Genomic DNA, 20,745 nt, shown 5'->3' on the forward strand with positions numbered 1-20,745 from the left:
AGCTACCATCGTACTAGGCAAGGCTAAACTCATGTACTATACTCTTCTGGGTATGCCTGTTCTGTAGCAGGTACTCGGTACGTACCTGCCAGGCCTGATACCCATTTCAGTACTCTGATGGCAAGCTCCATCCGCGCGATGTTGCCATCTTCCGGGAACCTGAGATGAGCTCAATCTCTTGGCCAGGAATGGTTTCTGATCATTCCTTGCGTTGTCTTCGCATGATCCGTCATCCTCCCAATTAATCTCACCGCCAAGCTGGGTGACGGATCACATGTCGTTTCTGATATGAATCTAGCTTGATGACAGCCAACCGCCGTCGCCTTTGCACAGCCATCAAGTTCAAACAGGTGCCAGCACTTCACCCTATGAGATTTCCTGACGTGTACTGTCACGCACGCAGATAAGGACCGCAATTCGTCCCTCAGGCCTTGGCTCATCGGTGGCCACTGGTTCGATGAAGGATCTCGACACGAGAGCCACGTCATCGTACAAGAAGGGGGGGGGGTAAGGCAAGAAAAACAAAAGAGTCTCTGGCAGCTGACGATCCCACAAGCATCTCTCACAAAAGACAACAGATTTGGGCCATGAGGACATGGAAATGGCGGCCACGTCGCAGCCTAGAGTGTCTGCCGGCAGCACGCAAGCATGGCACTACAGTGGTTGTTGGCAATGGACTGGAGAAAGTTAAATCGCTAATCTGCCGGCTTTTGCAGCCCAACGTGGTGAGTGGATCAAAGGCGCCTGCAGACCATATGCGAACCCAGCTCTAACGCATCCCGGCGGCTTGGATCCGGCACCCAAGCAAGCAGCGTCCAAACCCTGGCGATGTTGTCATGCGGCGGCCCCCTTTTTTTGGGTCAGGGCCATCCTGGTTCTCCCACCCGTGTTCGCTGATGAACAAAAGAGGAAGATGGACAAGAAGGAGGGAAAGGAAGAGAAAGAAAGAAAAGAAAGAAAAAAAGAATGGGCCTCTCTGGAACCAGAGCATGGTAGCAGATGCCGCTATAGACGCTCATGATGGTGCCAGGGCCCACAGATCGATCACAGTATGCGTACGGCTCAAAAGAAGAAGAACAAATACGGATGCTGGTCCGTCATCCGCGCCTTGTTCGTCAAGGTCATGGGCATCGGGGGTCAATGACCTGCAGAGATGTGACCCACCGACAACCATCGCTAGCCAATGTCAATGTTTCATGTCGGCTAATACCGTTGCCGAGACTCCGAATGCATGTCTGGCAGTTGGGAGCATGTCTGGGCTCATGCAAGGGCCGGCCACGAGTCTGTTGACCACCTGCGGCCCAATGCGCGGCCCAAGACACCACCTTGCGGTATACTCACACTCACTCATCGTACTGGCGGCCGGAGGGCTCCGTGGACCGCTCTGCAACGGATTGGTGGCCTCTGCCGCGCACCACACTGTTCCGTCTGGGCCGAACAAGGGGCATCTTGTGCCGAGCAGGTACGGGACAAGTGTCTCTCATTTTTGGGTGACACAGAAAATGGCTTGGGACTGATATGACCTGGGATGACCAATTGACCAGGGAGTCGCGTGGCCGGGGAACTTAAAAAAAGGATTCTCCACTCGCAGGTCATGTCGGCTACGCGATGGTGTGCCTCGCGGAAATTGCGTCAACAGAGTCGGCGGCGCCAGAGGGATCCGCATTCAATGTACTATGTAAGATTGCGAAAACTCAAAAAATGCGACCTCGAGTCTCGAATCTCGAACCGGCAGACAAGCAACGAGGATCAACGTACGATCTTCATTCAAGCAACCGTGGTGCTGCTGCTATTGTTCTATCCACTCTGCAAGGTGCCAATGCTCGGTAGACCTGACCGGGCTCAGGGTCTGTCTTTCTTTGTCCCAACGGGCGGCTATTAGCATGAACACTTGGGGGCCTTCGGAGGGCGAGCTCGGGCGGCCGCAAGACGTCGCCGCCTGCCTCGTACACATGCATGACAGCATTTCAAGGACTCAACGCGGGCCGTCCCTGGGACGCCGTCCAGCTTCGTCGGTCTAATAGTCTTCTCGAGGTCAGGATGCCCTTGACCAGCGGCATATGTAGCAATATTGGGACACACCTGGTCCAAATCATACCATGGTACAGGTACAATTTTGGCAGCAATACTGGGCTTGGCTCACAATTTACCAGCGACGGCTCCAAAGCTATAGCTATGTCGTATTTTCTCATGGAGCAAGGTCCTTCCATGTCCCTTGACAACCCCCCTCCCCTCCCCCTCCTCCCGTGGCTATCGAGCCGGGCGTGCCGGGGTGAGCCACAGTTGTGATTTAAGGTGGAAGCGAGTACCATTGGAGTGGGCGTGAGCGATGAGTTGCAGGTATTGCATGCAGCACGCAATGCATGGATGGGTGCATGGCAAGGAGGACTGGGGCTACAGGAACGAGATGATGGGCTCCGTTCTTCCCATGCCCAGCGAGCGAACCGTGTGCCTGGTTATATTGGTCTGGTTAATGCCAGGGCTCACCGGTGAGTTATGATCTGTTACACGAATTCCTGGAATTTTAAACTCAACTCACCATCCCAGGATGTAATGCATGTCGCTTACCGAAATATAGATGAATCGTCCCGTAGGTCATTTGGAATACCGTGTCTGGAGCGTGAGAACGTGCCCAACCCCATCATTCTTCGAAACCTGAACGAACTCGGGACCTGCTGTAAGCTCCCGCGTTGGTGACACGGCGTCCCGTCTCCCTTTGGGGCCGCGGCTGGGCCAGATAATGGAGGGACCTACACTGTGTCGTAGAATGAAATCCTCCGGCTGGTGTTGCCTTGCAGGAAATTAAAGTCGAGACTCGACACTTGATCGGTGGACCACCTGGGATAGTTACTATGAAAGCGCAGGCTGACATGGGAGGACGACAAGAATGCTAGCTGCCACTTGTGCCTTGAATTGTAAACCACGGCGACATCCGGGGCTTGTCGAAAAAAAAGCAACTATGAGACATGACGCCAATTTCTTCAGCACGCATGCTAACGGTCATCTCCCATGTGCAGTAATGTATTATACGTCAGACCCTCAAGGGCAAGAAAACGGCGTACCACAAAAAGAAAGAGAAACAAAGAAAAAGAAAAAAAAAACACCTTTTTTTTCTTCTTTGGCTCATTTGCTAGGGTTTTTATGAAGTCCCTCAAGGGTCTGACCTACGCCGACGGAAATCTCATCCAGGACCTGGCATTCATTCCCGGACGCTATGCGTCGAAACGTTCGTAGGATTGTTCCTCCTCCCCTGCCTAAAGCAATAGAAGAGTTCTACTGCGCCTCAACCACTCCTCTAATTGATGCGCAAGGTCTATGGTATGGTTCCTGCGACCTGAGACTTACTTATCGAGCCCCCGTCCCTCCCCCCTAATTTTCCCTCGATTTTGAATGGTGGAAGGTGTCGCGCTTTGGCACTTTACGTTGGCGCAGGTCTCACAGCTCTGCCTCCAGGGGTGTCTCTTGTGTGTCACAAGGAGGTGACCAGCAGGTCATACGCGGCAAGGCTTGTTAACCAAACAGCTTCATAAATGAAGCAATGATTACGTCGCATTGTAAAAGAATGTCTCCGATGCAGTGGAAGGATGCCACAGCAGGGGGCCACCGGGGTGTGGGCGCCCGGGGGGGAGGGGGCAGGTTGGCCGGATAGTAGGGCCAGAAATCACCAGAGGCGATCTTCATTTTCCTTGGCTCGTGACGCCAACATGAAGAAATCTCGCCCGTCTTCTAGGTCAGGTGGTTTTAAGATGAGCTGCATGGGTCAGAGTTCCATTGGCGAGAGATTGCTCCTGAACGCTCAGGTGAGGATGGGCGGAACAAGGGAGGCTGGTTTTTTGAAGGCATCACGCATTCTCGATTAGGAAACCCAAGGGCCGGAATTGTCGGCGCGTGAGCTTCTTCTCTGCAGGGTTTGGTACAGGATCCATTTTATCCATATCACTTGTACTCTACAGTGGCAGAAAGCAACACATGGTGCCCGGAGCCCGCTTGGTGCTGGGGCGCCCGGAGCCCCGTGAACAGATGGGATATTTACGGGACCCAGGCCCGCTTTTCCCGCGGCCGATTTTGCTTCACAAACCGCCTAAACGCCAGCGTGGAAGCTTTCCATCATCGTGCACCGCAAAAACCCAGACATTGAGATCCTCCAGCTAGCACCCAAGACCGTATATCAACCTTCCTTTGGCCAACCCTCTGCCGGATGCAGTGATCATTCCCCAGCCAAGCTTGGTCTTGAACTTGACTCACGCTCTCTGTCTCTCTCTCTCTCTCTGCCTCCATCTCCCCCCCCCCCCTCTCTCTATCTTTGTCGTCAGAGCTGCAGCTGAGCTGAGCTGTCACACGATCAGGTGTCACGCCTAGCGTTGAGCAAGACCACACGGGTCGGAAATTGAGCCGAGTCGCTCGATTATCTGACGGCAGCCGCATCGAGCACTCTCGCTCGGGCCTCAACCTAGAGCGGGTCACCCGTGACACGGCATCAGACTGACATCTGCCGTGAATCCTTTCACCAGGAGGAGCAGCAGCAGCAGTAGCTGCAACGGCGGCAGCAACGGTAGCGAAGCGGATACAAGCACGGCAGCCTTCGTCCCGTGGCTGATCACGAACGAAAAAGCCAAAGAAGAACAAATTCTGCAACACAAGTCAGTCAGTGAGTGAGTCGGCCTCGGTCACGCATCAAGCTACGGCCGGACAGACAGACACACACAGGATGGCTGGACAAAGCTTGCAGCAGGAATGGACGGTCGGCGAGCCGTACCTCAACCTACACTGCAAGTTGGGAGAAGGGCCGTACTACGAGGAGGCCTCCAACAGCCTGCGGTTTGTGGACATCATCAGCAAGCGGGTGCACACCGTGTCCCTGACCGAGGGGCCCGAGTCCGTCAAGACCATCCAGCTGGACACACCTGTCACCGTCACGGCGGATGTAGAGGGCCACGATCCGCAGGAGAAGATTCTCATCGGCGCCAAGTACGGCCTTGCGCTGCTGGACCGCACGACGGGGACCTATGATTACGTCGTCAAGTTCGCTGCGGTCGACGGGCAGGAGAATGACCGCCTGAGGAGCAATGATGGCGCCGTCGACCTCCACGGCCGCTTCTGGCTGGGCTGCATGACTGATTTTGGGATGGGCGATGTCTTGGCTGAAGGTTGGTTCTCTTTTTCTTCTTCTCTTGTCCTTCCCTCCTCACACAGGGAATATCTCCCCTCCTCGCCATGCTGAACCTTGAAACACCGTTTCGGACCGAGATTTGCATTGCGCCAGGTAGATGCTTCGCTGTCACACACATCGTGGTCAACCTGCGACAGGATGCATCAAGACCAAGCCCGGGAGCGGGGGAAGGGAGGTCATAGTGCTGTTCTGTCCTGCCACCGTACTGCAACAGCAGCTGTACCGTAGAATCACGATTCGCTGACATGAATTTTTGGCCTACAGGAGGGATCTACCTTTTCAACGGCCAGAACAAGGCTGGGAACGCCGAGAAAATCGTGTCTGACCTGAGCATCCCAAACACGATCAGTTTCTCTCCCGACAACAAGACTCTGTACTATACGCACTCGTCCGGCAGGATCGTGTACGCCTACGACTACTCGCTCAGCGACGGCAGCGTGACCAACCACCGGGTCTTCTACAAGCACGAAGGCCCCGGTGAGCCCGACGGGCACCGCATCGACAAGGACGGCAACATGTGGCACAGCGTCTACGGCGAGAGCCGCGTGCTGAAGATCTCGCCCGAGGGCAAGCTGGTCGGGCAGATCAATTTGCCGACCAAGAATATCACCTGCTGCGAATTCGTGGGAACGGAGCTGTTCATCACCACGGCGAATGATGATGGAGGGGAAGGGAAGAGCAAGGAGCTCGGAGGCGCACTGTTCCGGATTGATGTCGGGACCACGGGCCTGAAGCCCTTCCAATTCAAGATGGTCGGCTAAAGTGAGGAAAAAAGAGAAGGGGGGGGGGGTGTGGTTGGGGGAATGCCGCTGTGTGTGGAAAGTATTGTCTTGGACACCCTGCAACGTCACATCTCACAGTCACGGACTCCCTTCTATGTTGAAATGTGTATAGTGGGAGGGGGGGGGGATGTATGAATCTATACATCTAGATCTAGATCTATACAGTATTTATCCATCTATACTTCCCATAGCATCGGGAAAGGGGGGTTGTTGGTACAACTGGGGTTTTCTTGCAGTTGCCGTCACAGCCTCAGTTGCATAGTCATCCATTTTCTCACACCTGTAAACATGGAAATGTTAAAGTATATTTATATTCATGTAACAATACTTTATATCACCGCATTTATAAGTTTAGGATGGTCTCATCCGTCTGACTCGATTTAAAGCTTGTCTTATCAGATTCTCATTCTGAATCAACATTTTTTTTCTCTTTCACTCAATTTTTTTTTTGGGGGGGGGAACATGTAATGGGAGGGGAGGTAAAAATGAAAGAAAGAAAGAAAAAAAGAGGGGGGGGGGCCTTGAGGGGTTGGAATCAATCACCCCAAGAGGTGGGCGGCTTGTTGCAGGCTCTCTCAGTGGCTGATGAATAAGCTGCTGCATCGTCCCTTCCTTGGCCCAGGAGATGGAAGACCTCTTGCCTCTTCAATCCTCAACAAACAGGAAAGAGCAATTTACATACAACACTTGCAGCCCAGAAAATTCTACTCAGAATGTTGCGGCATGACAACCCAATTTGACAAATAGGCACACATCCAAGAAAAGAGCAACTGGTCCCCACATCACATACATCTCAGAGTTTGCTGGACAACCTGTCTGTGAGCTTGTCTCTTGTTTTCTTTCTTGCTCAAGGACCACCAATAAACACACACAACACACGACAGACAGCCCCTCGACAACTTTGCGACAGAAAAATTTGCCCTTACTCCAAGGGAGGAATTTCTTGCCGTACACCATCAACGGATATCTGGGGTTGGGCTGACGCCCTGGGCATACAATCTGAATACTACAAACGTCGTTTTTGGGGTGACCAAGACAGTTGACGAGTCTCTCTCTCAATAATGTCTGACCTAGGTAGCCAGCCTGCAGACTCCAGAATCAACTCGGAGGATGGGAGGAAATACTGGCAGAGTAAGATTTTTATTCCGGTCTTTTCTTGGATGCCTCTCGACCGCGTGTGCGCCATAACGCAAGCTTGCCATCCCTCGATCACGAGGCGCCTGATCCATGCGTGCTAACCCCTGGGCTCTCTTCACCCACCCCCTCTTCGGCAGATGTAGATGCGGATGTGAACGGGATGCTGGGAGGATTCCCCTATGTCTCTAGAATCGACCTGCAGGGCTCGCGGAACTTTCTGGCCAAGCTCGGCATCGGGACGAAACAAGGCCTGCGGACGGTGGAGTCTGCTTTAGAAGGAGGTGCCGGGTAAGTTCATCTGTCCTTCTCCCCCCTCTATCTCATCCCATTCTTCGCCTTCTTCTTTGAGCTTCACGCCATTGTATTAACGTTTCGTGTCATCTTCTCCCCGCCCCCCTTTGGTCCAGCATAGGTCGCATCACTGAGGGACTCCTGCTTAACATCGCCCAGGAGGTCGATGTGGTCGAGCCCATCGCCAAGTTCACACAGGACCTTGCCAGGAAGCAAGGCGTCCGACAAGTCTTTAACGTCGGTCTGGAGGAGTGGCAGCCCGCCGAGGGCGACCGGTACGACCTGATTTGGAATCAGTGGTGCCTGGGCCACCTCACCGACGAGCAGCTGGTCGCCTACCTGCAGAGGTGCAAGAACGTCCTTGCCCCCGGCCATGGCTTGATTATCGTCAAGGAGAATGTCACTAGTAATGATGTTGAGGTTTTTGACGAGCAGGACAGCGCCGTTACGAGGTGAGATAGCCCCCTTCCCCCCCCCCCCCTTTCTCTTTACTTCACAGCTGTCCTGTCCTTGCTCAGGCGTGCTAGAGTGTTTTTTTTTTTTTTTTTTTTTTTTTTTTTGACAAGGTTCGGGCGCTATAGGACGGATAAGAAGTTTTTAGAAATCTTCGAGAGAGCAGGCCTCAAGTTGGCCAGGATGGAGATCCAGAGAGGTTTTCCGAAGGAGCTGTTCCCCGTGAAGGCCTACGCCCTCAAGCCTCAAGATTGAAAAGGGGGAGAGAAAGCAAGCAGTTGCAACGGGTGTGTTGCTCTGGGTTTCAAATCTCCCCTGAGGACATGCTGGGTCCGAACTTGTACAAGCTATCGGCCCGGGCATGTTTGTCGCGGGCAGGTGCAGGGCGAAATGACAGTATCTATTAGCAAATTGTCTTCCCGGCTGAGGACATCCATACAGCAGTCCACTATTCATACCGACCACGATGGTTCTAGAATCTGTATCATTGCATCAGACCCGGTGATTAACTCTTTTCGACCTAGCCAGCAGCGAGATCCTACAGCAGCACGCATCCTCCATCTCTTACCCTCTGTCATCTGAAAAAGACTAGCTGCCCGGAAACATGATTCAACCAACCATCAGAGACCATGTGTTGTGTGTGTTTTTGGTGATGAAGGAGGGAGGACATGGCCGTTCGCTCCCTTCGTTAGTATTCCGTAGGACAAGCATTCTTCAATGGAGCCAGATGCATAGATCACTTGGCGAGGGACAAACCCTGTGGTAGCTGAGGGTCTCAGATTTCTTGTTTTGGGACTTCTCAAGTCATTGATCAACCTTGATCACGGGTATTATGATTATCCAAAGGAAATAATAATAAAAACCAATCAGACCACCATACGCCATACGATGCAGCGGAATAGAAAGCGAGAGGAGAAAGCAACCTATAATACCTATCAAATTTACAATCGGATCCTACCATCTCCGCCGTTGCCACCAAACCAACGCCTTATATCAAAGTCAGGACCACCACCGGCACCGCTCCTAGACGATTCCCCCCGCTCATGATGATTATTACCTTCGTTGTCCATCCATTTCGGCTTCTTGGTGATCTCCTGCAGCCACTTGGGCGTATCGATCGTGTCCACCGTGTTCTTGATCCGGGTCCCCAGGGAGGTGAAGAAGTTGTCATCGTCCTCCTCGTCCCCCTCGGGGTCCAGACCGCGCTGCTGCCTCGGGCCGAGCCTCCTGGAGCTGCTACCAGCAGGGCCAGAAGCAGATGCCAAGGTACCGGCATTAGGAGACATTCCCAGCGGGGTGGAGGGGCTGCCGATCCGGTTCGGGGCGCTGGGAATCGATCGGATGGGGGCGGCAGACCTGTCTCCGGATCCCGCCGCGCCTGGCAGTGACCTCGAAATGGACGTCCCGTTCAGCTCACGCTCGATCAGGTCCCGACCCTCACGCCAGTTTCCTGAACCGTAGGCACCCAATTCATTCTCTTCATCCTCGTCGATGATATCTGCCAGACCAATTGTTCGCTTCACCTTGCCGTACAGGCCAAAGAGGGTGGCGCAGACGGGGAGGAGGATGAACAACGGGAAGAGCCTGTTGAACCAGCTTCCCAGAGACGTCAGGTCAATCAAACGACCGAGGAAGTCGTAAAATGTTGTCTTCTCATAGATGTCCCTGGAGAGGAACGTGATGAAGTTGTATGCCAGGGGCACGCTGAGCCTCGCAACGTACGAGGCGTACCAGAATGCGGACTCATGGGCAGTGTTGCGCCAGACCAGGGCCCGACCACGCCAGACCTTGACCTCGGTGATGGAGATCAGCGCGGCAGCGCACATATAGCTTAGCCATAACGCTGCGATGAGCTGGCCAGGAAAGCCAACCTGTCCCTTGTCGCCCGTCCAGTGATGCACCACACTCACGCGGATGACCGAGAGTTTGACAAGTGCGGCTGGCCCTGCCTTGACAATCTCGGACCAGATAATGCAAGCTGAGGCCAGGGCTAGCAGACCACCAAAACCCAGTCTCACCGTGGGCATCACGTGAAAGTGAAGGAGATATCTCGTGTAGGGTGTCAGGATGGTCAGACGCTCCCACCACGAAGCATGGGGCGCAGCGCGACCAAAGTCCAGCTTCTTGGAGGGTCCGCAGTCTAGGATAGCCTGCGCCTTGGCGGCGTCCCGCAGCAGTCTGTTCCACTCGTTGACGTAGCGCGATCGCGCATGCCGCGCCCTGTTGAGCGCTCTTGTGAGCTCCGCCATGTATTTCTCGGTGATGACAGTGGGGACACGCCTGGTGGCAGCTGCACCGATGGCCGTCTGTGGTCTCGGCTGTGCCTCGGGAAGGTTTGTGAGGTCCATCAGCTCCTCGATCCAGTCCTGGAAGTCCAGGGCAGTCCCGGTCTTGCGCCGGCTCAACTCGGCCACCTGGTTCTCCAGCTCTTCGAGTGCGGTCTCTGCATCCTCCATCTGCTCGTGTAACTTGGGCGCTTGTTGTTGTAACCGGCGAAGCCGGCCGCTGATGCTGGCGTTGCGGATCAGACTTCGAGGGATGGACACGAGGCCGTGGCCCATGAGATAGATAGCCAACACCAAACCCCAGCAGTACGCAAGGGCCATGACGGGACTCTTGAGAGAATCGAGGTGGATGCCGTAGGAAACGAGGACGTAGACAAATGCGAGTATTCCGAAGCCAAAGATCATGGCGTAGTACTGGGCGTTGGACCGCAACGAGTACATCAACTTGCCCTTGGGTTCTCGATAACCGGCGTCGGAGTACTCGGCAAGGATGGGGAGAGTGAACCTGCAGCTCTGGAGTCAGCGAATAGGTGCTCAACGAGGATGAGAGATCATGCGCCTCGTACCATGTGAGCACGAATGTGAGCCAGTAGGCGATGCGCCAACATGTCTGGACGACCCTCTGGGGCAGCCAGATGCCTCTTGTCGCCTCGTCATCGGTCTGGGCGCTCGACGCCAGATCTATGGGCACGAGCAGGACGATTCCAGCTGGTAGCCATAGCGCGAAGAAGACGGTGACAAGGACGAAGGCTGGAGTGCTCCGGAGAGGGAGGTAGAAGCGGAGGATCAGGAGGACGAGGATGGAAAGGACGAGAAGCGCGAGCGCCCAAAACACTTCGGAGCCCACGGCCGAACCTGCGCTTGCTATCATCACGACGATGTGCAATGAGGGTAACAATGATGTGCCATGTGAGTGAGAGAGAAACGTGTGTGTGTGTTGTTGTGTCGGTTCTCAGGAGGGAGAGACTGTGGAAGGATATGTCTGTATGAGTGGGGTCGCTTGCGAAATGATGCTGGAGATGCTCAATTTGGGGTGACGATGGAAGCTTGAACCGGGCTTGGCTTTTTCTTTTTTTGGGGCGCCCGCCCAGATTATGTCACATGCTAGGGGCCGGGCTTAGGGGAGGGGGTGCACGGTTGTTCCGCTCCAGCCTGGAATCTCAGCAGCAAGGGGCGGCAAGTGATGTTCCCAGCGCCTGGGCAAACCTCAGTGAAACCGTCCCCAGCGAGCCAATCCCCCCAACCGGCCCCCAAATAACTAAGGTACAGTCCTGCAGGGCGTGATTGATCCACTCGGCGAGCCGGGAATGGCGGCTCTAGCCGAGTTCTATCAGGCATTCCATAATATGACTACTATCAATTCGTGAGGAATGTGCCGAGATTTCGCAAGTGCATTTGCAATCTATTGCAAGCTATAGTACTACAGTATTTGTTGAGGACATATGCAGCTGTGGCCTTTACACTACGATATAGTACCATAGCATTGTGTCTAGGTAACTAGGAGGGAGGGGTCTCAGAGCCTCCAGCCTGGAGGGCTCTCAATCCACTGTAACGTTCAGTAAATCACTTGTACCTATTTACAATACATTACAGCACACCCTGGGTCGATCCCCGGAATCCATCAACTAACAGCACTGTACAACAAACAGTACTTGCTGTCAACAACCCCGCGTGGTTCATCTTCGTATTCAAGATCCCATAATACCCCATGTGCCATGCTACATAATACAGCACAGCAACTGGACCCTTGCCGTGGGAATGACTTGCAGTACAGTGTGCCAAGCTGCTCTGTGCCTATCACGGACGAACGGTGATAGCGATAAAGCTACTGCCGTGGGGAACGGGCAAGTTTGAGGAGCCTTATTACGCCGAAACAGTCATAAATCAATACTTTAGCACTAACTCGGTCTGGTCCTGCCTTCTGTGCGGGGATCCACCAAACCATGACTCTACCAAACTAGGCAGTGCTAGCCGGTATCCTCTACTAAGTACTCTCCATGACACACTGTGGTGGTAGTTAGCCGTGGCAGCTAGGCTCCGTTACGGAGCACCCCACGGAGAGCACCCCTCTGCTTGGTCGTATCGCCTTGTCGTGTGTGGAGGGGAACTCGGGCGGAAGTGACAAGTGAAGGAAGGAGGGGTTATCAACGCTTCTTTCTAAGCAATATCTCACATATCCTCGGGACTGGAGCTTCCTTTTGCTTTGCCCACCTGCCCTTTAAAAGGGCTGTACCATGCTCCTCTCCCGCTCGAGTCTACTCTTTCCCCTCTCATCATCTCGCTCCCTCCTCTGCAAGCACAAGCAGCCGACCAGACTTGGACTTTTTATATCGTGTCCTGCCACTGTTAGATCAGGGTCCCTCTCTCCTATACCCTCACAACGAGCACACTTCTCCCACAGCTCTACCCAGCTCAGAAAGATGGAGATCGAACTCACTGCCCCCAACGGCAAGAAGTGGTCTCAGCCCGTTGGCCTCTTCATCAACAACGAGTTTGTCAAGTCTAGCAATGAACAGAAGATCACCTCTATTAACCCCTCGTATGTTGCCTACTTCCCCATCACCATCAGATCTTGAAACTAACATGCCTCCTTTTCTTCTCTCATCTTTATAGAACTGAGGAGGAGATCTGTTCCGTCTATGCTGCCACGGTAGACGATGTCGACCTGGCCGTCGCCGCGGCGCGTAAGGCTCTGAAGGACCCTTCGTGGAAGGGTCTCTCCGGCACCGAGCGTGGCCGGCTGATGAACAAGCTCGCTGACCTCGTCGACGCCAACCGTGAGATCCTGGGCGCCGTCGAGGCCCTCGACAACGGTAAGCCCTACACCACCGCCCGCGATGAGGACGTCGGTGAGGTTGTGTCCGTGCTCCGGTACTACGCCGGTTACGCCGACAAGAACTTTGGCCAAGTCATCGACGTCGGCCCCGGCAAGTTCGCCTACACTCTCAAGCAGCCCATCGGCGTCTGCGGCCAGATCATCCCTTGGAACTACCCGCTCGGCATGGCCGGCTGGAAGCTCGGCCCGGCCCTGTGCTGTGGCAACACCGTCGTCCTGAAGCTCGCAGAGCAGACGCCTCTGTCCATGCTCGTCGTGGGCAACCTCATCAAGGAGGCAGGCTTCCCACCAGGCGTTATCAACATTATCAACGGATACGGACGGGTATGTTGAACCATGATTGCTTTACGACTGTGAGGGGTCGCCATTGTTAGCTAACCTCACCACGTTACATATAGGAAGCTGGAGCTGCGCTTGTGAAGCATCTCGACGTCGACAAGGTCGCCTTTACAGGTAGCACCGCGACGGGCAAGGAGATCATGAAGATGGCTTCGGGCACGATGAAGAACATCACCCTCGAGACTGGCGGCAAGTCCCCGCTGATCGTCTTCGAGGACGCTGACCTGGACCTCGCCGCTACCTGGTCGCACATCGGTATCATGAGCAACCAGGGCCAGATCTGCACGGCTACCTCGCGCGTGCTCGTCCAGGAGAGTGTCCTCGCTGCCTTCGTGGAGAAGTTCAAGGCCATCATCGAGAAGATCTCCGTGGTTGGCGACCCATTTGACGAATCTACCTTCCAGGGCCCCCAGGTCACCAAGGCTCAGTATGACCGCGTCCTCAGCTATATCAAGTCTGCCAAGGACGAGGGTGCCACCATCGCCCTCGGCGGTGAGCCAGCGCCCCAGAAGGGCAAGGGATTCTTCGTCAGCCCCACCGTCTTCACCGACGTCAAGCCCACCATGAAGGTCTATCGGGAGGAGATCTTTGGGCCCTGCGTGTCCGTCATCAGCTTCAAGACTGAGGAGGAGGCCATCGCCCTGGCCAACGATACCACCTACGGGCTCGGCTCCGCGCTCTTCACCAAGAACCTGACCAAGGCCCACAGGGTAGCCGCTGAGATCGAGGCCGGCATGGTATGGATCAACAGCAGCAACGACTCGGATGTGAGGATCCCCTTTGGTGGCGTGAAGCAGTCTGGTATCGGGCGGGAGCTGGGCGAGGCTGGTCTCGCCAGTTATTACAACGTCAAGGCCGTACACCTGAACATGGAATCATGAGCTTTGTGTGAGAAAGAGCCTGAGGGATGCTGCTGGAAGTAAATCTGATGAAGCTATTTACGAGCTAAGAATGCCTGTTAAGACCACCCACGAGGATCTTGTACACGATAGCGATATAGAAATTAAATAAAATAAAAATTCTCTGCAAATGATACGACTTCTACCACTACTGTCGTCGCAAGTAATGGCCAGATCGATCTCGACCTTCTGCTAAGGCGTATACTGTAGGTACAGGAACAAAAAAATAATTTATTTTGTTTTTCTCATTTGTTTACAAGATATACAAAACTAAAATACACGAGTTTACTCGCGACAACTATGGACGAAGCAACCTGCGCCTGCCCTTGGACCCCCTGTCCTTCTCAACAACCCCCACCCAAGTGACATCTACCATCGTGACTTTATGTATGAACAGCGAAGAAATAGTCTACAAATGTGTGTGAGAGACTATGTGTACCACCCTTTTGCTTCTCTCTTCTTCTTCTTTTTTCCCCTTCCCACCTCCTCCTCCTCCTCTTCTGAGCGCCGTCTGTTGTCTATTTATACACATGGGCTGTTGTGGATGAAGCCCACCTTTACTGGTGGGAGTCCATGTTCAGGTACTTGGCGATGTCCTCGGCGGAGCCCTGGCTGTTGAAAAAATCCATCCTCTGCATCATCTCGCTGCCGCCTGCCTCGACCCCCTGGCCCCACCGGTCTCGCATCATCGCGCCGGCAGGCTGCTGTGTGGCACCCGTGCCTGGGTTTTCGAAGCTCACTGCCGCTTGGGCTACCTGGTGGCTCGGCAAGTGTACGAGGGCGGCGGCGTTGCCTGTTGTAACCATCTGCTGGCCTCCTCCTCCTCCTCCTCTCCCTCCTGCTGCTCCTGCTGCTGCTGCTGCCGCCGCCGCCGCTTCGGTGCCGTAGGCCGAATCCGAGACGGCCCGCGCTGGGGCGTGCTGCTGCTGCTGTTGTTGTTGCCCGCCAGGGTGCGGTGCGGCGGTGAGGGGGCTCGCACGCCGGACGGTGGACACGCTGTCGGTCCGTCTGCTCGGCGTGGGCCGGAAGCTGTTCATACTCCGGTCGGTCTCGAGGTAGAAGCTCGTCACGCTCTGGTCGCCAGTGCCGAGGGTCTGCGTGTCCATGCCGCCAACCATGCTTGTCCTAGGTTCACGCCCGACAACGGCCGGTGCTCTCGACTGGCTGGGGGCTGTCTCGTAGGAGTAGTAATCAAATGATTGTGATTGCATTGCCGGTGATGGGGTGAAGGCCCGAGCGACTGTGGCCTGCTGAGGCAAGGTCCTTGGGGTGGATTGGGGCATTCGAGTTGCTATCATGCGCTCGAGGGTGGCAACACGGTCGACCAGAGCCTGGTACTCCCTCCGGCTGACCACATCCTCGCGGCGGATGTAGGATGTTGCGCTCCTAGAGGCATCCGCCTCGGAATCTCCTTCTGCATCCTCGACATTGTCCGATCCGCCGCTCTCATCGTTATAGCTGTCTTGATTCGTGCGGCAGAACGTATCGAGCAGAATCTGGAACTTCTCGCGCTTGCTCCTCGAGACCGTCTCGCACTTTGTGTTCAGATGACTCTCGAAGGCCTCGGGATCGGCAAAAGACCGCCAGCACTTCTTACACAGACCAGCGGCCGGGTGGCCGTGCTCGTTTGTGGCATTGAAGGAAGAAATGGCTTGTCGTGAGTTGTCTACATCTAGGTTGTGGGCCGGTCTGCCCAGGTGGCGTCTATGATTCGTAGAGTCAGCAGATGGTTCGCACCTTGGGTGGCAGGGAGCGCAGAGCTTACACTACAGTAGAGATGTTGTGATGTTCCGTGTGGCAGCTGAAGTATTTGGAGTGTACATTCAGGTCATAAATCTCTGGATGAGCGCTCCTGAAAGGACATATCATCTTGGGGTCGCCGGAATCTTCTTCGTTGCCACCAGGAGTCCGGTTCCGCTTGTTCGGGGGCTCGTCATCTTCATCGCTGTCCTCCCAAGGGTCCTTGCCGAACCGGACTTGACGCTTGCCGAAGGGGTTCAGATGACCGGTGACACCCAGCCCAAGGGTGGCAATATGCCCTTGACCTCTGAACCCTTCGGAGTCCTGTGGTGTCGTGGCCTCGCTCACAAACCCAGAGTGCTGGTTGAGTACCGGGCTGGGCTCGGACACAGGGGTGAGAACCTGGCTGTTCACAGACGGGCTCGTCTTGGGCGTCACAATGGTAGGTAAGGCCCTCAACATGTCGTCCCGGGATAAGGAGACTTCGGTGACTGGTGACGTCTCTGGTGTATTTGCGCTGCTGGTATCTGGGTTGTGCAGCTTCGGGTCGACAGGCACTTGCAGCCATTCACCATCATGGATAGTGATGGGACTGCCCGAAGTATAGTTCTGAGAGAACTGCTGCAGGAAGCCCTCGTTGTTGTTGTTATTGTTGTTGCTGTTGCTCAGCCTCGTCACTGGCGAGTTCCAGGGAATGTAAGGCTCTGGCCCGTAAGGTCCAGTCCCGGCTAAGCTGATAGGGGACGATGTGTCTGACGGCAGCGTGGAACACCCTTCCAAGGGGCTTGGGGTGAGCAGGAAATTCGGAACGGTCCGGATGGCCAGCGGATTCCTGGGCTGCTGGACAGACCGCGGAATGACGTCGACTTGTGTTGCTGAGGTAGCTGGCTTGTCGAGTCCACCGTCTTCCTTCCCTCCGGCTCGACTACGAACGTAGTTGTAGCCGTGGACCTTTTCCATATGCTGTTTGCAGTTGGACTCCCGTTTTGAGCTGTAGGTGCACCCGTGCCACAGGCAAGAGAAGACCCTCGGCTCAGACGAGTGCTTGTCGTTGAAATGACGGGCCAACTCCTTCTCGGTGGGCCAGCCCGAGATGTAGTAGAGGCAGTCCTCAACGGGACACTTGAAGGGCCTGCTGTGTGTCTTGACGTGTTTGTTCAAGTCGCAGAGGCGGCTGTATTCCTTGCCGCAGGACTGGCATCCGAAGGAATCGTCTGTCGTCTCCTGTGCCAGGTCGGGCGAGAGCCCTGAAGGAAGTGTCGATCTGTTTCTGAAGTGCTCGGGCAGGCCGGTGCCCCACTGTCCGTCCAAAGAAGGCGTATAAGAAGGATTCATGACAGAGAGGGTGAGCCTTATTGGTGGTGGTGATAATCCTGAGCCGGCCTGAATGAGAAGACCATCAGCACTGTGGGTCCCACGGCCAACTTGACTGGAGAAGGGGCCTGTGCGAAGTATAGACAAAAGTGCTGGGCGAGTGAGAATACCTAAGAAAGCCCTCCTTACACACTAAGACCAGCGCAGGATTTCCAACCCGTCCCAAGCCAGCAAGATATAACCAACTTTGAGGAGCAAAGAGTGAGAGAGTGTGTGAGTGTGAGAGAGGAAGAGGCACCAGGCAGAAAGGGATCTGTGGAGGAGCCAGAAGAATGTTGGTCAGCGGGCAAAGATGATAGAGAGATATGAAAACCCTGAAGGTGGGGGAACAGACGACGACGACAACAACAATGACGACCGTGAGGGGTCAGGCAACAGAATTCACAGCCTCCTTCTCGTGAGAGAGAGATATGGGGAAGGTAATATTGAAGTTGTGTCAAATTATCAGTTGGTCTCCGTTGATGCTGTGTAAATAAATGGCATCTTGGACCACATTGGCAGCCTTGAGACGAAGGCATTGTCTGATTTATGAACCCTATCCAGGTTCCCAAGGCTGATGAGGAGGGCCACCACTATGGAATCCCCGTGGACCTTGAAGAGGGTCGAGGCCAATTGTCGAGGCCAAGAGCGCCATAATTTCGAGGCCAGTGAGGAGGCCAGCATATGCATATACAGTTACAGTACCAGAGGGTTGTGGATAGAAAGAGTGCAGTGTTTGGTGTGTGGCTGAGCTATGCGATCAGTAGGTGAGGTGGAGATGCAGCAGCAAGTAGAGGGGAAGAGAGACTGAGAGACGACGTTTTGGGATTGGCGCGCGAGCCGCGATTGCTAGAGGAACACACACAGAGAGAGGGAAAGTCTCAGGGTTGGGGTTTGGGGAAGGTTCGGGGGTAGTACCTTCCCTAGCAGCTGGCAGCCAGCTTTTTGGGAGGTCTCCAATGTTCTTTCTAGGCAGGGCAGGGTGGGTCGGGGTAAAGTGGGGGCAAGAGGCACCCTCGAGGCTGCGCATCCTTCGCATGCATTAGCAGGAGGTCTTCTTTCGGGCCTCATCGCCAGGCTGTTCTGCGGTGAAGATACCGATTAAGGTGCTCACCGAAGGCAAGCCTGGGGCTAGAAAGAACGAACCGTTCTGCCGGGCCCGGCTACGTCCGATTCTGACCTCATTGGGGCTTGACACCGGACGAAAACGAGGGTGGAAGAGAGAAGTGAGGTGTTATTGCAAGCGTAACTTTAGTACACAAGCCTCTCTCTCTCGTCCAGACCCACACCCACAACCACAATCGTACATACAAGTAGCACCTATCACTCGTCCATTTACCGCAGCGTCGACTCAGCCAGCGCACGGTCAGACCAACTGCATAATTTCTAGCTGGTAGATCCCAGCGCATAGGAACTGCCCAGACGAAGAGTCAAGTCGTCAATTTTACAAGGATGATGAGTGAGAGAGAGAGAGAGAGAGAGAGAGAGAGAGAGAGAGAGAGAGTGTGTGTGTGTGTGTGTGTGTGTGTGTGTGTGTGTGTATACTTTCTTCATCATCATCAGACTTGGACCCCACAGCGATCAAGGTACTATTTCATGTCATTACAATACAGCAGCATAGAAGGATGCAGAGCCTAATCCCTCGTCTTCCTCCTCGTCCTACTACTACGTACCCCGTAGTGCTATGCCTACGTAGTACTGAATGAAGAGGGGGTACCGGTGCCTGGGCTCGGATTCGGCCCACTCGCCTTATGAGGCAGACTTAACGGCGTGGCACTCACATACACACACACACACATACCAAATTTCACATGGCCTACATGTGTGCCCACCACCTTCCCCCCCTGCAACCTCGTCTTGGGGGCCAGATGGCTGATTCCTACGTAGTATGTACTACGACTAGTATCATTCTGAAGGACAGCAGATAGATGTGTTGGCCATGAGCCATTCCGTGCCATGCAGTCAGCGAGTAGGGATGAGCCCTATCTCGCCTGATCCCCAGCGCCCTCGTGCTTTGCTCAAGTATGACTGCATAATACACGTGCATATCCATGGGGTACGTACCATGTCAGCAATGCTCTTCTATCTCCGATTGGCAAATACTCGAAAGCCTTTTTTTTTTTCTTCTTTTTTTTCTTCTCTCTGATTTCCCCGTGTTCCTTGTCGTTCTCTTAAAAGATGGTCTATTTTCCCAGCATATTTTCCCCCAAAAACCGCATTCATTTCTCTCCCTACAAAGTCAACAATTTGCGGCCTTGGCCGCCCAGTTCGTGCTTCGTGTCATTTTCAGTCCCCCATCTCGGCATGTTCGTCTCCTGTGTGCGGCCTCCCGGAGCTGAGCGGGTCGTTGGATGGCCGCCGCAACGGGCCGCCTCCCCTCCCTCGCCAGGCAGGCTTTCCCCAAGCGGCCCCCCACGATAGTTGCAACTAAAACTTCCCCGGTACTCCTGTTTCCCGCCCTTCTCTCTATTCCCGTCTCTCTCCCTCTCTCTCGGTCTCTCTGAGGCGCAAGCACTGGCCGTGTTTCTCAATGGGAACTTTTTCTTTCCTTTTCTGCCGAGAAAAAAGCTCCCCCCTGATTGTGGGAATTTGCAGGGCGACTCTTCCCCGTGGTCGTGTTTCCGGCCCCCCTTCTTCTGATTTTCTGTGAGGACGCAGCTCACCTCGAGCTGAAAGTAAAACCTCCTTGCATACGATGCGATGTTGACAGGTGATCTTGCAGGTCAATCAATTCATACACATGTTGGTCTCCCCCAAAGAGACCTTACATCCCCCCCCTCTTTCTTCTTCGGATACATGACGTCGGATGCCTCTTTTTGTCCTTTTTCTCTCTTTCCCTTTGCTCTTGGTTCGCTCTCATTCATTTTTTTTTGCGAGGCGATTTCAGGCCGGGCGGGAGGCCAAAGGGGCCCGCGAGAGGTCTCTCTAAGGAAGACCTCCCTGGTTCAGGGCGCCCCCAAATCAAAAGGAAATTGTTGGTAGCAGAGATGCCTCCGGGGTCGCCTATACACCCCTGAGCAGAGAAAAAAGTGTCATGTGGCGTCAAGTGATCTCCTTCCCTCTCTTCCCTCGTCCTCCTCATCTTCCTCCCGGCCGTTCCACCCCATCTTGCCGTATCTCCCGGGCCTGTAAAGACGGTCTTCGGCTCGGCAGTCAAAGTCACGTCACGTTTCCTTCTTCCCTGCTCCTTCCTCATCCTCCTCGTCCTTCTCCTACCATGGCCGCCCTTGTGGGCCATCAGCCAGACGATATTCTACTTCATCCCGCCCTGCTTCATTTTTCAAGCATCGCCACTACGCTCCGATGGGCCCTCCCCACGTCTCTTCATCTCCCCTACCGCTACCAACACCACCCCACCCAAGACCCCAAATGAGAGATTCTTTGTGGATCGAGATGAGTCCTTGGTCCGCAGCTGCGGCCGGTAAGATCTGGACTCTTGCCAGATGATGGTGTTGTCTAC

General features: G+C 54.5%; 5 protein-coding genes across 5 annotated transcripts; 3 read left to right on the top strand and 2 right to left on the bottom strand.

Moving 5' to 3' along the window:
• Positions 1–4,708: 4,708 nt before the first annotated feature.
• On the top strand, positions 4,709–5,931 carry M406DRAFT_336065 (uncharacterized protein; the record flags this gene model as incomplete). The annotated part of the gene is made up of 2 exons (XM_040921103.1): positions 4,709–5,147; positions 5,435–5,931. 2 exons carry the CDS (start codon positions 4,709–4,711, stop codon positions 5,929–5,931), a joined length of 936 nt encoding a protein of 311 aa, XP_040781344.1.
• A 1,082-nt stretch (positions 5,932–7,013) lies between these two features.
• Positions 7,014–8,088, top strand: M406DRAFT_246186 (uncharacterized protein; the record flags this gene model as incomplete). The annotated part of the gene is made up of 4 exons (XM_040916395.1): positions 7,014–7,083; positions 7,227–7,377; positions 7,497–7,832; positions 7,962–8,088. 4 exons carry the CDS (start codon positions 7,014–7,016, stop codon positions 8,086–8,088), a joined length of 684 nt encoding a protein of 227 aa, XP_040781345.1.
• A 686-nt stretch (positions 8,089–8,774) lies between these two features.
• Positions 8,775–11,134, bottom strand: M406DRAFT_87226 (uncharacterized protein; the record flags this gene model as incomplete). Its single annotated transcript, XM_040926105.1, has 4 exons — positions 10,685–11,134; positions 9,118–10,623; positions 8,863–9,060; positions 8,775–8,820 (listed from the first exon to the last, which is right to left on the bottom strand). The coding sequence occupies exons 1-4, from the start codon at positions 10,987–10,989 to the stop codon at positions 8,775–8,777; spliced, it is 2,055 nt and encodes a 684-aa protein (XP_040781346.1). The 5' UTR covers positions 10,990–11,134.
• A 1,196-nt stretch (positions 11,135–12,330) lies between these two features.
• Positions 12,331–14,325, top strand: M406DRAFT_320356 (aldehyde dehydrogenase). The gene is made up of 3 exons (XM_040919373.1): positions 12,331–12,657; positions 12,732–13,278; positions 13,353–14,325. The coding sequence occupies exons 1-3, from the start codon at positions 12,539–12,541 to the stop codon at positions 14,172–14,174; spliced, it is 1,488 nt and encodes a 495-aa protein (XP_040781347.1). The 5' UTR covers positions 12,331–12,538; the 3' UTR covers positions 14,175–14,325.
• Positions 14,326–14,749: 424 nt separating this feature from the next.
• Positions 14,750–17,267, bottom strand: M406DRAFT_325835 (uncharacterized protein; the record flags this gene model as incomplete). The annotated part of the gene is made up of 2 exons (XM_040920028.1): positions 14,750–15,896; positions 15,958–17,267. 2 exons carry the CDS (start codon positions 17,265–17,267, stop codon positions 14,750–14,752), a joined length of 2,457 nt encoding a protein of 818 aa, XP_040781348.1.
• Positions 17,268–20,745: the final 3,478 nt, after the last annotated feature.

This window comes from Cryphonectria parasitica (genome assembly GCF_011745365.1).
Source record: "Cryphonectria parasitica EP155 unplaced genomic scaffold M406scaffold_1, whole genome shotgun sequence".
Lineage (NCBI taxonomy): Eukaryota > Fungi > Ascomycota > Sordariomycetes > Diaporthales > Cryphonectriaceae > Cryphonectria > Cryphonectria parasitica.

Coding starts and splice junctions, on each gene's coding strand:
- M406DRAFT_320356 (XM_040919373.1), top strand. CDS start 12,539: ATGGAGATCGAACTCACTGCCCCCAACGGCAAGAAGTGGTCTCAGCCC. Junction 12,658..12,731: donor ATCACCTCTATTAACCCCTC/GTATGTTGCCTA, acceptor TCATCTTTATAG/AACTGAGGAGGAGATCTGTT. Junction 13,279..13,352: donor TTATCAACGGATACGGACGG/GTATGTTGAACC, acceptor CGTTACATATAG/GAAGCTGGAGCTGCGCTTGT.